The 13,729-nt window shown below is 41.1% G+C and overlaps 1 protein-coding gene across 1 annotated transcript; it reads right to left on the reverse strand.

The window, feature by feature from the left end:
* Positions 1-122: 122 nt before the first annotated feature.
* ccdc92ba (coiled-coil domain containing 92Ba) lies at positions 123-13,403 on the reverse strand. Its single transcript, XM_035154890.2, has 4 exons — positions 12,983-13,403; positions 12,072-12,216; positions 7,118-7,165; positions 123-4,315 (listed from the first exon to the last, which is right to left on the reverse strand). The coding sequence occupies exons 2-4, from the start codon at positions 12,205-12,207 to the stop codon at positions 3,597-3,599; spliced, it is 903 nt and encodes a 300-aa protein (XP_035010781.1). The 5' UTR covers positions 12,208-12,216; positions 12,983-13,403; the 3' UTR covers positions 123-3,596.
* Between the last annotated feature and the right edge of the window lie 326 nt (positions 13,404-13,729).

Consider the following 13,729-nt stretch of genomic DNA (forward strand, 5'->3'; position numbering starts at 1 on the left):
CAAATAGACATTAGATTTCTCATACATCAAATTATTGTTGTTGACTAAGATAAATGTCTGAGAAAATATAAATAATAGAATCATCTGGAAACGTGTTCTCTGTTTCAATAAACAGCAGACTAGACAATCCTCCATTTTATTCCAATTATATGTACAGTAGATCAGTATAGGAAGCTAAACACAGTATATGCGGTAACCAGTCAGTAGCTTGTGCTCAGCCAAGGACCAAAAACCGTAGAAAGACCCAGAGCATCACCTCTCTGCTTCTCACATCGGGTACCACACAGCATTATTGCTAGAGCCCATGTAACATAACCCTAAAAATAAACATTTTGATCTCAACCAGGATGAGACAGAGGTGTTTCTGCTGCTGACATTTGTTAGCATCTTTATTATGAGGATTAGAGTTATGATATAGGCATTTAGAAAGATGGAAGACGTTCTCCGTGGGTGTGAGTAAATGATAAAATGTCTTGTGGTGTTTGAGTGATGAAGTTAGACATGCTCTGAGGATTAGAAAAAAATCAGGCGGTGAAGAGTTACTCCCTTTAGCTGAAATATTCATGAAAAGACATCTTCATAAAGGCACCACACCATTCTGTCTTTGTGTTAATTTCGGTGGTGGGCCTCTTTGGCTCATTAGCGTTTTTCCTTCAAAGCCGACAAACAAGTCATCAGTCTTGGCTTTGGACAAACTGCAGCTCGGGTGCATATATAGCAGCCAGTGTTTTGATTATTCATCAGAGATGTTACATAATACCAAAGCATCTGAGATGTGAAATCAGTGTTAAGGAAGGTGGGTGGAGAGTTTAATCTACCTGTCCTTTCATTTGGATGACAAGTGGAGTGATGATGTCATGAGGTCAAACAGTCTCTATGTTCATGGAAGGAAAAAAAACTGTTTTAAAGAAGACAGCTTTGAACTGTCTCATAAAACCAGAGGAAGAATAGTGCACACAGTTATGCTAATAGCTTACCAGCTAAGAGGCGAACGAAAGCCCTCATCACATTTGCATTTTTGCTAAAAAAGAAGATAGCCTTTTCATCCAGTCTCATGCTGCATCAATATGCCCTTTTCTTAATGCGGCTTTACACACAACATATCCTTGATTCCTACATGCCTCCTGTAAACTGTAACACAATTAATCATGTGACAAATCAACAGAACTTTTTAAAAATCAATTCAGAAAAATATTCAGCAAAACATACAGTAGCAATATACAAAGTTAAACAATCTAAATAATCTATTTTAACACTTCAAGTGTACTTATTCCAGTGGATGTAACCTACTAATAATATATAAATATATTGATATATTGCTTTATTGAACATTTACTACTAAAACAGGATCCTATACTTCTAACCAGTAGCTGTAGAAGGCAAGAAAAGCCTCACAGCAACTAACCACAATTAGATTCAGTCTTACGGGAAGGCTCCTGTCAGAGTAACTGATGTTCAGTCAGGTCCTGGCTCTATTGTCGACCGACTCGGATAAAATACTTTCAAATAAAGAAAAACCTTTATATGCAAACCCCACAGCGTCTTATAAAAGTGTTGTAGAAACAAAAGGACACAGTACTTGAGTAGATAAATGTCTTATACGTCTCCATATTTTGTTCAGAGTCCTGCTTTGCTAGCATCCATTTTCCTCTATAGTAAGGCAGCAGCTACAGTGGGGTATTCATCAGAACATTGAATTAATAATCAGCAGTGATACATGTAAGCGATAACATGAAAAGTATGTCCTGCATTGAATTACAGTCATTGAAAGTGTTAGTTTGATTTTCTTTCTACTGCTTATTTTCCAAAGATGCCATTTGCTCATTGTTACACCAGGGGCCACCATGTGCACATGACAGTGGACGCATGCACACTCCATTAATATCATTCAGCTGAGCCTGCCGTCTTGTCTTTTACAGTGTCTTGTCTTTGGGGATTTGTGTAAAACAGAAAATGAACACAGTGCAGGTAGAGACCATCCTTCAGCTGAAAACAAACCTGAACCTACACTTATGTTCCTGTTTGTCCATTTTTTCCTGAGGTGAAAAAAACCCCACCAACCCAACGAGCTCAACCACAAATGAGTTGACGAAGTAGTAGTCCATGTGTGTGTGATTGCGTGTGTTTGTTTAGTACACAAACCACACCCAGACCCAACTGATTATAACCTGAATGTGGTCTATTTATACAAAGCAGTCACTACAGAGGAGAAGTTGCAAATGTCTGTCTCGGTGTGTAGCTTTGAGTAACACAATGAAATACTGTGTGTTCAGCCCTGGATTCAAAGATTGCACGAGGCCAAAGTTACGACCACTGAATGAACTTTGCATCCACCTATGACAGGCCCTGATAAAATAAATTAAGTTGCCAATTTAGTTTTCATCTGTAAAAAATAGTTAACAACTGATATTAATTACGTATTGGTGGAAGAATAATATTATTATTTCAAAATCATGTTTTGAAAGTAAGAATAATGTCCTGCATGTGTGTGGTAGGTATGGTGGTGTTTTTCCTGTTTTTGTGGTTTGATTTCACAATGAGCCAACAGCACAGAGTTTAAAATTAATAATAATAAAATAATAAACAAAGAGGTCTGTAGTAATTATGCAGAGCAGATTGACGTTATCTTTAAGTTCATTTTTTAAGTACGGCTGGGGTCAAATTTGTATTTTTTGCACATCAGACATTTTGACCTGACTTGAAAATAAATTCCATTTAGTTCAGAGGGTTCCGTTCCTGTACTGACCCGAGACAGAGCCCTTTACATTTTGGCGATCTGGATAAACAGGCAAATCCAGAATTTTTATTTCACTCTCTTTAACATTGTGAGATAGGACACTACCTTGGAGAAGTTACAGTATGTGCTGTCCAAGTACCCTTCTAATATAAAACTCAACAGCCTGTTGAATTCTAGCTTCTGGAGTATTGTCGTCTGTTGTTGGGTTTTAGGGCAAATCAGAAAGTATATTCTGTAAATAAGGTATAAAATGTAAAAAACAATGAAACACTGTGGTAACAGAATGGTGTTCACAGTCACGAATTCAAAAGGTACCCAAAAGTGAAATAACTGCAAGTTACTGAAAAACATACTTCCTTACAATCATCACATGGAGGACATCAAACAGGAAGTGTCTGTTGCCTTAGCTATTCTCAGCAGGCCACACAAACATGTGCCCACATTGAGTGATTTATGGTTGGCCTTGAAAGGTCACAGTTGGTCGGGCCACACAGCTGGGCTCGTAGTCCACCCAAAATGGCTGCTACCCTCTTCAAACTCCCCCTCACCGTAAATCGAAAAGAGATTGCTTTGTAATCAGGCCCCACAGTATACAGAGCATGTGGCAGCAGTGTAAACAGATAGATCTGATTTAATCTAAGAATGACTTAAAGTGACACTCACTGAGTTTCTTTTTGTTGATAGAGGTTATATCAAAGTCAATTAAAAAAAGTTTCTATGGTAAGTGTGATATAATTCAATAGCTAAACCCAGTCTCAGTATCAATTGGGTCAAGGTGCAGAACACAGCATTAACAGTCTGACATATGATATTAATACAGTGATCACACTGCAGTTAAAAGCACAGGTCACAGTAGTCCCTAGTCTGCCTTCGTCTCAGCAGCAGGGGGCACTGCAGCTGAAGACATCAGTCTGGCAGCTTCATCCTGGGGCTCCACTGGCCCCTCCCCACCTCCTTCCTCCTCATCCTCCCTCTCCATGCCGAGTGGGGTCTGTCTCTGTGCCACGGTGTGCCTGGATCGAGCTCTGTGCCTTCGAGGGTGAAGGAAGAGCGCAGGGTCCGGCATGGCTGTGGGCTCTGCAGGGCCCATCACTCTCTCTATGGGCACGCACTCCCGGGAACGCTCCACTCTCGAAGATGCCCTGCCGCTCTTACGCTTCGGTTTTACCACAGGGGAGGAAGGGGAGGCTCCTGACGGCATGTGTGGAGAAACGGAGTTCTGCTCGGCACCGTACTTGGCCCCCTGACTGTTGGCCCTGGCGAGGAGCACCTGCCTCTGCTGCATCCGCTGGTGGTGAAGTTTCTGCCTCGCAGCGTGCAGCTGGAAGGAGAGGTACGCTGCTGCCTCTGTTTGTTTCTGCAGCTCTGTGTTGAGGATGGTCGAGCAGTGGCTGCGTCGCTTGAGCTCCTCCAGGAAATGGCGCTCTTTTTCTTTGAGATTGGCTCTGAGGGCTCCCACCAACGCCCCTTTGTGAGTCAGCTCATTACGCAGCTCTCCTAAGGTGCAATCCTGCTCTTCAAGCCGGTTCTCCACATGGCGACAATGTTCTTCCAGGAGCTCCTCTTCCTCCTGTAACTCTGACACAGTGAAGAAATGCAAATGTTGAAACATGTTCGAATAGGATTTTAAATAAAACTTGTGTATTTGCTCAATCCAATAATTCACAAACTAAGTCAAATAATGTGAATGCTCTCTCCACAACGCACACAAAACGAAACACACATAAAACAGACAGAGTATACAGACACAGTTAAATAATTGTGTTCTTTACTTTGTGACACATTGTCACAATCTCACTTATATATGCAAAGCTGAGGCTTTGTTGGTCCAGAGCCACAATTCCAACATTATCCATATATAATATTCTTGGCACAGATATGTTCATTTAAAAATTATATGAAAGTAATAACTGGACCAAATCATGATAACTATTATTATTTCATTCTGAAAAAAATGTGTGAGCTACGAAATTGCTGTGGAGGCTTTAAAGTGGGTCTAGGCAGCTGCTGGGAACAATTTGCTAAATATAATATACATTATATTTTATATATAGGTTGATTAGTGTAACCTACATTCCCACAAATGAAAGGCTGTACTGAAGCAGGACAATGTATCAAAATTACTCTTCATCATCCAGCATGGTTACAATCTAAGATGTGTTAATAAGACAGATTCATTTTTAGCTTCTGCTTAAAATGTGACTAATCATTATGTTTTCAGTCAAATGTGAAGTCTTAAAACAACTTGTTTTGTCTGAACAGAAATGAAAAATCCAAAGACGTAGATACAAACAGAAAGAAATCCTTACATGAGAGAAGCTAAACCAATAATTATTAGTTTTTTAATTCAGTTATTAATTATAATTGATCAATCATCAAAACTGCTGTTTACTGCATTTCTGGTGATCAATGTGTATTTTGACTTAGTTTGGTCCATGTCCCATCCACCAACACAGAGGAGGCTGGGTTTATGGCCTATACTGCAGCCAGCCACCAGGGGGCAATCTAGACACTTTTAGGAAGCCATTATATCATCCATCTTTATAAACAGTATATGTTTACAATAGGTTTATATTTTGTTATTTTATATTCTGTTTATCTCCTCCAAGTTCATATCCGAGGAAAGTAATTAAAACCAAAAACAGTTAATGCTGCACTATACAAACCTTTGTGTACTGTACAGTATCATCATCCAGTACAGATAAGACATCCTTTCCTAGACGGCTACAAAGACACACTAGTGCTTTAGGTCTTCTCACATCAACCTCTGTCCCAAGGTTTCATTTAAGACCGTATATATATTTTCTGCTTGTGTATATATATATCCTTTGTGTTCTTTTTCGTTCATGTGAAAATCCCCAGAGGAGAGGGAAGAATAGATGAAAAGGCCTGAGTCAGTGCAGCAACCTCAGGGCTGACTGAGCTCCAGCTCTCCAGAGGAGAAGGAGATTACATCCACAGAGGCCGACGCTGACAGTCGAACTAGGACGAGGTTTCTGGGTGAGAGGATCTCAAAGGGTAGTGGGAGATTTTAGAGACCTTTAAAGCCTTGGAGTCCAGATTAGGCTTGAATGTAATAGGGTGCTTCAAACATCACTCTTTCCTTTCACGAACATCTTTTCATCCTTTTCTTTCCTTTTCTACATCCTTGTCCTTCCATATTCCCCATTCCTCTGGGGACCGATCAGTCTCAGTCGCCCATCACCACCCCCAGGTTGGGCTCTAAACTAACTAATGTCCACCTAATGTGATATTCACTTCCCATAGTAACCTTTTCTCCTCCACCATGTCTGCCAGCTCACCGCATGCTGATCCTGCTGCCTTTACCTTTTCCATTAATTGCTCTCTTCTATATACCTCTCTCTCCACCTCTTCCTCCCTCTCTTTTCCCGACTCTAAGCTTCCCCTCCCTCTTAGCAAAGTCTGTAAGCGGACACCCCCGCTGGGACCTTCGTGGAAAAATGAGAGCAGGAAAAAGAAAAAGAGGATGGATCAATTTTGTCGAGGTAGGGGAGGAGAACAGGGGGCAGTGTTGTATTAATGGATCGTGGGATAACGTAATGTAGTAATGTAGCCACACACACAGGTTTGTACATCTGTCTTAGAGAGGACACTCATAGACATAATGCTTTTCCTAGCCCCATACCCTATTCTTAACCATCAAAACTAATTGCCTGACCCTAACCTAAACCCAATTCTAACCCAACCCCTCAAACCAAATCTTAATGATGAAACAGCCGGTTATAAGTGGGTCAGAAAGTGAGGACCAGCCAAAATGTCCTCACTCTGTAGGTTGTAGGCTCAAAATAGTCCCCACAAAGAATCTGTACAAGTACACACACACATTCAGCCTTTTGAATCTGTGTCTAATTCGCTGTGACAAAATGATGCCTATCCCTGCATCCAGACACAATAGATGGTCCCGCCAACGTCAGCTATGATCCACTGTCTTTGCAGCTGTGTGTATATCTTCATATGGCCGTGACCAATTCTTTTCAAGCAGGAAAATGTGCACACGTGAGGAAAAAAGCAAATAAACACACACACAGGGGAAAACACAGATGCGATTTGCACTGATGGTTTGCAAGAGACTTCCTGCAGCTTGTGGATGAACAGACAGAGAGAGATACGTAAGGAGGCAGGGGTGAAAAAAAGGAGGCAGGCGGCTGACAGGGATCTGTCCCCGGGGGGGATGGGAGGGTGGGAAGGGCAGAGGGAGGCAGAGATGGATGCAGGCACAGAGAGATGGTCGATTGGGGGTTGAGTGCAGCGAGAGTAACTGGCCCAGACAAATGTAAACATGTCTCTGACTCTGTGTCTCCAAACCAGAAGACAACAAAAAAAAAAGCATATAGATCAATTCGTCACTGTGAGTTTTACCTAATTGGCTTCTGCCTGAAGGCACCACCTTCAGCTCGCTCGTCAATTCTGAAAAACACAAGAGAAAAACAGGAAAGAGCCATTAAAACCATGTGAAATCATATTGTTAGAGCATAAATACAGAGGCTGAGTGGTTCTGAAATAAGCTGCATCTACCCAGACGTTTCCTGTTGGTTAACATAGCAGATGCTCGATGCAGTTTCCAGCACATCACTGAGCTCATACATATTTTATGAGGCTAAATCTGAAACTTTACATCAAAAGAATTTGTGCCAGAGATGCCCTGTTTCATTACTTGTCGCAGTGAGGATAAAAAAAACTCTTTACTGTAACTTTAATAAGATGTATAAGCATCATTAGCAATTCTCCCTGAAATCAATCCACACTTAAATAAAAAATACTGCCGCTGCAATTTTGCTTCAAGGGGCAATGCAAACCAAACAAATAGGAACCTATAGTGAGATAGAGATGCTTGGTATTAAGCTGCAATTATTAAAACATCTGATGTTGCTAAGAAAATAACCTTTACTCACATTTCAATCCAAATCTACACTTTCACTCTGTAAACAGTCTGCACGCTGATGAATTAGAAATATCATGTTATGTACTGTATACTTCTTAATACAGCACATAACATGATATTTGTAGATGTATTTCATAGCTTGATTTAATCGATAACTTTTGCATCAAATATCTTGTCTGAATGTTAGAATGGACACTAATGCCGTTTTCAGACATGAACTCTCAAAAATGGGACCAGACATTTTCTGGAGTCTCCAATTTGAAGAACGCAGCAAGAGTATGTCCGGTTCAGATGCGTTCACAAGAACAGGAAAATGTCTGGGACATTCAGGCGAGGGTTGGTGTCCGGGTAGAGCTCACAGCCTCCTGCAATCAATTTCGCTGCTTTTTGTTTACAGCACATCAACACCGAAGTCAGTCCTTATCACTAAAAGCTCTCGATTCTCAAATCTTCTACGTGTATGGTACCTCTTGTTCATCCTGAGATATTTGCAATCTGCTTGTTTGTTTTTTACTTTTTCGTCTATCAGGTTTTAGAAATGTTTTCCGCTGTATTCTCACATGGGCTCATTCATGGACATTTTCTGGATATTTTACTAGGGCTGGCAGGAAAATATCCACAGCAACTGAATTGGACAACATTGGCGTTCATACAGCCCCTCTGAATAATTTCAGGGAAATGTCTGGACTTCAGTACATGTATGAAAGCAGGGTTAAAACAGACATGATTGTAGTAGCCATCATAGTGAGAGAGTTGAATCGTGTCACAGTGAGATCCCTCTGCAGTATGATTAGGATTATCCAAATATTACGTGATATGATATCTGGCACACTGACATTTTTAGATTCTGGATGGATTATATCTCATGTTCTGGCATTACAGCAACTAATGGTTTGAGAAGATAATGTATCAGACTGGTTTCAGTTATTAATGATGTTGGATTGTCCCTGATAAAAACATTTGTCTCTTGTGGAAACCAGACGGCTGCCTGGTCGTGTCTGGACTGTCACTCATCTCGATGGTCAGTCAGTGATGCCTGACTGTGGGGGAAATCTTGACATCAAGCTCTCAGCACACACGTGAGTGTGTGTGTGTGTGTCTGTCTACAGTAATTTTTAGATTAATGGGGCATAGATTTGACTTCCCAGAGCGGTTAAAAATAGAGATAATCTAGAGGAGCACATGGTGGTTAGTTCTAACCTGAAAAGAGTGAGTGAAAGATGAGTGGGTGAAGAGGAGAGGAAGAAAGATAAAAGAGAAGAGTAAGGAAGAGAGGTAGGAAGGAAGGTGGGGGTGTTTGAGGAATATGAATTTTATTTTTTTTCGTTATTATCCTCATTCACAACTGCCAGAGGCATTTACGAAGTTCATTTCACAGCAGGGGGCCGACTGTGAGAAATATTTCTTGAAAACAGAGTCACATAAAGGAAAAGAGGTGCTCAGCACATTTCAGCATCCTGTGTGTGTGTGTGTGTGTGTGTGTGTGTGTGTGTGTGTGTGTGTGTGTGTGTGTGTCTTTGTAGATCAGACTTATCTCCTGCAGCCTCACTGAGCATTCCGGGGGTTTTGTTTCTCGGCTCAACCTTGGACGTTGTAAAGAGGACAAACTGCACGAACACACCCGCAAATAATTGATTTCTGTGACTCACACATCATATCAGAGAAAAGGGCCCCTTTTCAAAAACAGATATCTAAATTTGATTTAGCTTTTTGAATGAGGTTAGAGAAAGGTAAACGCCTTCATGCCAATAAGGAGTAGTGGTAGTAGAGGTCAACAATACAACCACAGAGATAATTATGCATGCTCCCACCATCAGATCAAGCTAGCAGTACCCTGCCAGGCTGCACATGAGCGAGGTGGCAGCAAACAACTATCACACCCAATTGTCATTTCAAAGTTGAGCACTTTGGCCAGCTCTATCCGGGGAGCGGGGGGTGAGCCTTTCAGGGATTGTTTGTGGATGTGTGCAGGAGCAAATATAATCAACCAGTAAGTGAGCTTCGATAAATTGAAGCAGCAACGTTTGTTTTGACCTTCAAGTTTCTCCACATCGACCAAAACTTAACATTTCGACCTATAATGAGGATCATAATTACATTTTTGAGAGATTGTTATTTTCAGTCTCATTTTCCTGCATACTGGGAATCAATGAGCCTGTGCAGCAGCCATTTGATCCTACTTTGCCTTAAAAAGAAGATTTTCCACTATGGCATGAAAGCATCATAAGAGGCTTTAAAGACGCTCGGCAGAAAGAGGAGATGATCTTGGGTGTTTCAGTGAATGTGGCAGAACACTGTCCCTGCTTATGCAACCCTGCAGAAACGTCTGAGGAGTGTGGAGATAAAGGTCTGTGTTACAGGCAGACACAAACTGCTGAGCAGATTCATGACTCCAGCTGCTGCAGGACAAAGATTTATTTCTGTTTATGAGACACGAGGACAGAATGTGTTTATTGCCAGAGAGAAAAAGCAGTAAATCTCTCTGAAGTCTCTGTTATTGATAAAATGATTTCTTATAATGTTGTTTTTCTGAAGGTTCAGCCAAACAACTGTCGTGTTTTCCTGGATGCTGAATGAATACATGAACATCACTTTGATTCTGTGTGGACAGAAGTCATCAACTATCTGTAAAACACAAACACGCAGACACACACACGTACACACGCACACACAGTATTTGTTTAACCACAATCCCCTTTGGATGGATTACTAAGCGCTATGGAATCCATGGATTAACCAAACCATGATGGACATGTTTGTGTGCATCTTTCCGAGGATTTATTTGATTGACGATAAATGTGTGTGTGTGTTAGAGTATTTTGTATGTTAGTCTGTACCATGTGTATGTTTGTGTTCAGTTTGTGAAGACGAAATGTTGGGGATTCTGTTATCTTTACAGCCCCATTCATTTTAGGGTTTTAGGTTAGAATTAAGATCAGATTACTGCAATGGTCATATCACAATGTTTAAACTGTATTTAAGAGCAGCTGAGTGGGAAAACTTCAACCTCTGACTTGGAGATATCGGGAATTTCTGACATAGACAATATCTTTCACTCCATTAAAAAACTACAGACATATCGACAAACTGTTGGCAGCAAGGCTAAAAATGCACCGCTACATTAACCCTAGTACAATCCATTCTGCTCATTTTATTTAAACTATACACTGTTAGGTTGTAACCTTCTGAAGACAGCAGCAAATACCTTAAACAACAAAATCATCTGAATCTGGTGTGACTATATAGTTTAGCACTAAGATTATAGGATCATTGTGTGAACAACTCAAAAAAGCAGGTGTTCTGTTCTGTATTGCATGAATGCAGCATGATGTGAGGGTGTAGGCTTTACGCATGTAGCTGCAGTAGTAAAGGACAGGGACAGCCTCCAGAGAATTAATTAAATCAAATGTCCTCACAAGTATAATAGCAGTGTGTGTGTGTGTGTGTGTGTGTGTGTGTGTGTGTGTGTGTGTGTTTGTGTGAGTGTTCATGTGCACTGGCTTGATTATATGGATGTATTATCCATTAAGCCTCAAACAGGATATGATGTCATCTACAGGAATTGTAGCATGACATCACCATGTAGTCACAGTCTGCCTCTGACTGATGGAGCAGTCACCCACACGATGAACAATGGGGAGCGTGTGCACATGGGTACTGTTTGAAAAGGACAACAACTGAAGACTGTTACCAAACCACCACCACGCCCTGAAATGATATACTGGTCATGCAGCCAGAATAAAAGAAGGTGAAACCATTACAAATGAATTATATGTGGGAGCAGGCTGGAAGGATTATTAAACCGTCATTAAAAAAGGCCTGGAACAATCGTCTTTCTAATAATCCATCAGGCCTGTAATTAAAGCTCTGAATAAATCGTCTGTGTGACGGTAGGGGGTCAATGAGAGGGGTCCCTGCAGATTAATGAAGAATTAAAGCGGCTGAGAAGGAAAGCAACACTAAAGAAGAGGTTCAAATGAAGCAGATAAACATGAGCTGTTTACAACTGAAGTCATTGGTCTGTTATTGACAGGAGAATGTATAACAGTGTATTCTGATTATTGATGAATCCTATCCATAGTTTTTCAAGTAAAAATGACAAACATTATCTGTTCTGTCCTGTCAAGCGTGAGGATTTTCTGCTTTTCTTCACATGTGGTAGAAAATATCTTTAGAGTCTTACTTGGACAAAACTTAACTTTGATGGGAAGTATATCGTTCTTTTTTTTGTCATTTTATAGACTAAACCAAAAATGTATAATATGAGTATAAGTATAATTAATAATATATATAGAAAAGCCAACTTGCTCATTCATTTGAGGGTCTATTTTACTATATAAATTATTGAACCACTAAAAATGTCTTTGGTGTTCCAGGTGACATAATGGTCTCTCTCTTTCTCACACACACAGACACACACACACTGTTCACCTGAGCATCGTTTCTGCAGGGAGAGGATCTCCAGGTGGAGGCCGTGGAGCAAGGTGAGGTGCTCCTGCCGGAGGAACACCATGCTCCTCTCCACACTCTTTAACTGCTGGGACACGCTGCTGCTCTCATCAGCCATGGCTGCAGTCTGGAGACACAGGGAGAGAATTGGCATGGTCAAATACTCATGGCTAGTTTCTAAATTATTAGACCTTACACTTGATACACTTTAGGAATAATAAAATAACACTTGGCAGATTATACCAACGAGCTCGTGGCCAAAGTAGCTACTATATAAAGCTGTAAATGTCATTTTCTCACACTGTGATGAATGCTGCTTGTGTCAGCTACAGAGGGAGGGGATTGAAAGTATTGAGGTCATGTGGTGGTGGTGGAGGGGTCTATAAATAAGGTATTGATGACCAGAGAGATCAACAGAAATGGGAGCAAACGTGCACAGACATTTTCGCTCAAACCTGGTAAAAGGCCAACTCAGCAATAGTTTCTTGTAAACTAGTGCAAGCAGCAATATGATTTTCCATCTTGGGCTTATAACACAGTCATTTATCCATTTGCAAATCACAACATTCAACCACTAAAAATCAATTCAAATACATTCAAATCATTATAATTTGATAGAGCAAACATATAAAAAGTAGATCTTGCAAATTCAAGTCATTGACATATTAATATACATCAATGTACTATCAAAAAACAAGTATTTGATTATACTCATATCTCATTACTCCGTAAATGAATACTATGGAATGCCAGGATTACAATAATAAACATTACTTTTTTTTACATTACCATATTTATAAGGAATGGCAGCAAATCATATGCAGGGTACATCTACAAACCCAACTACGCATTTTTGCATTGAACAATCACTAAACACAAGTGTCTCTTCTTACCTTTGAATTGATGTAAAGTGCCTAAATTTAAGAGATACGGTTTGCAATGGTTATAAAAAGGTCCTCCGGTGCGGGCATGCTGGCCTCCAGCGCTGGTCCAGATCCTGCAGGCTGCGGTTCTCCTCCACAGACATGTTATCTGAGTGCGTCTCAGCCGCATGTGACGCCTTCTGATCCCAGCAGGAGGGGGGAGAAGAGGCTGGAGAGCTGCGTAGAAAGGCACAACCACCGCTGCGCTCTGGAGAAACCGCTGCACTCCGCTGCGACGTCCGCGTCATGCGTCATGTTCTCAGAGTCCGAGGATGAGGTGCGCAGCCCATGTTTTGTTACATATAGTCTTCAACATGCACGCGTCTGCTCCCCATCACCCGCACGTCAGGCCGCTGTGGACGCCGAGCTCGGGAAATGCCGTGAAAACAAGCCGCCGTGCGTAGAAAACGCGAGAACATCGTACGACAGAGTGAAGACGGCAGCTGATTGGAGGGAGCAGCCCTGATCTGAATGTATGGAGCCTGAAGAGGATCAATACCGAACCACGGGTGTGTGGACTCGTGGGAGTACAAAGGAAAACACACCTTCATGTAAAATATATACTAAAGCAATGTGATTAGAAACAATTATAGTTTAAACATCTGCTGCAAATCAGGTTTCATTATTCTGAGACCCATGGTTTTTGGTTGGTGAGATTTCAGCACCACGAACAGAGACAGTCAGAGGCTGATACAGTGTTTGTCCTCCTGAGGACCA

Source organism: Hippoglossus stenolepis, chromosome 4 (assembly GCF_022539355.2).
Source record: "Hippoglossus stenolepis isolate QCI-W04-F060 chromosome 4, HSTE1.2, whole genome shotgun sequence".
Taxonomy (NCBI): Eukaryota; Metazoa; Chordata; class Actinopteri; order Pleuronectiformes; family Pleuronectidae; genus Hippoglossus; species Hippoglossus stenolepis.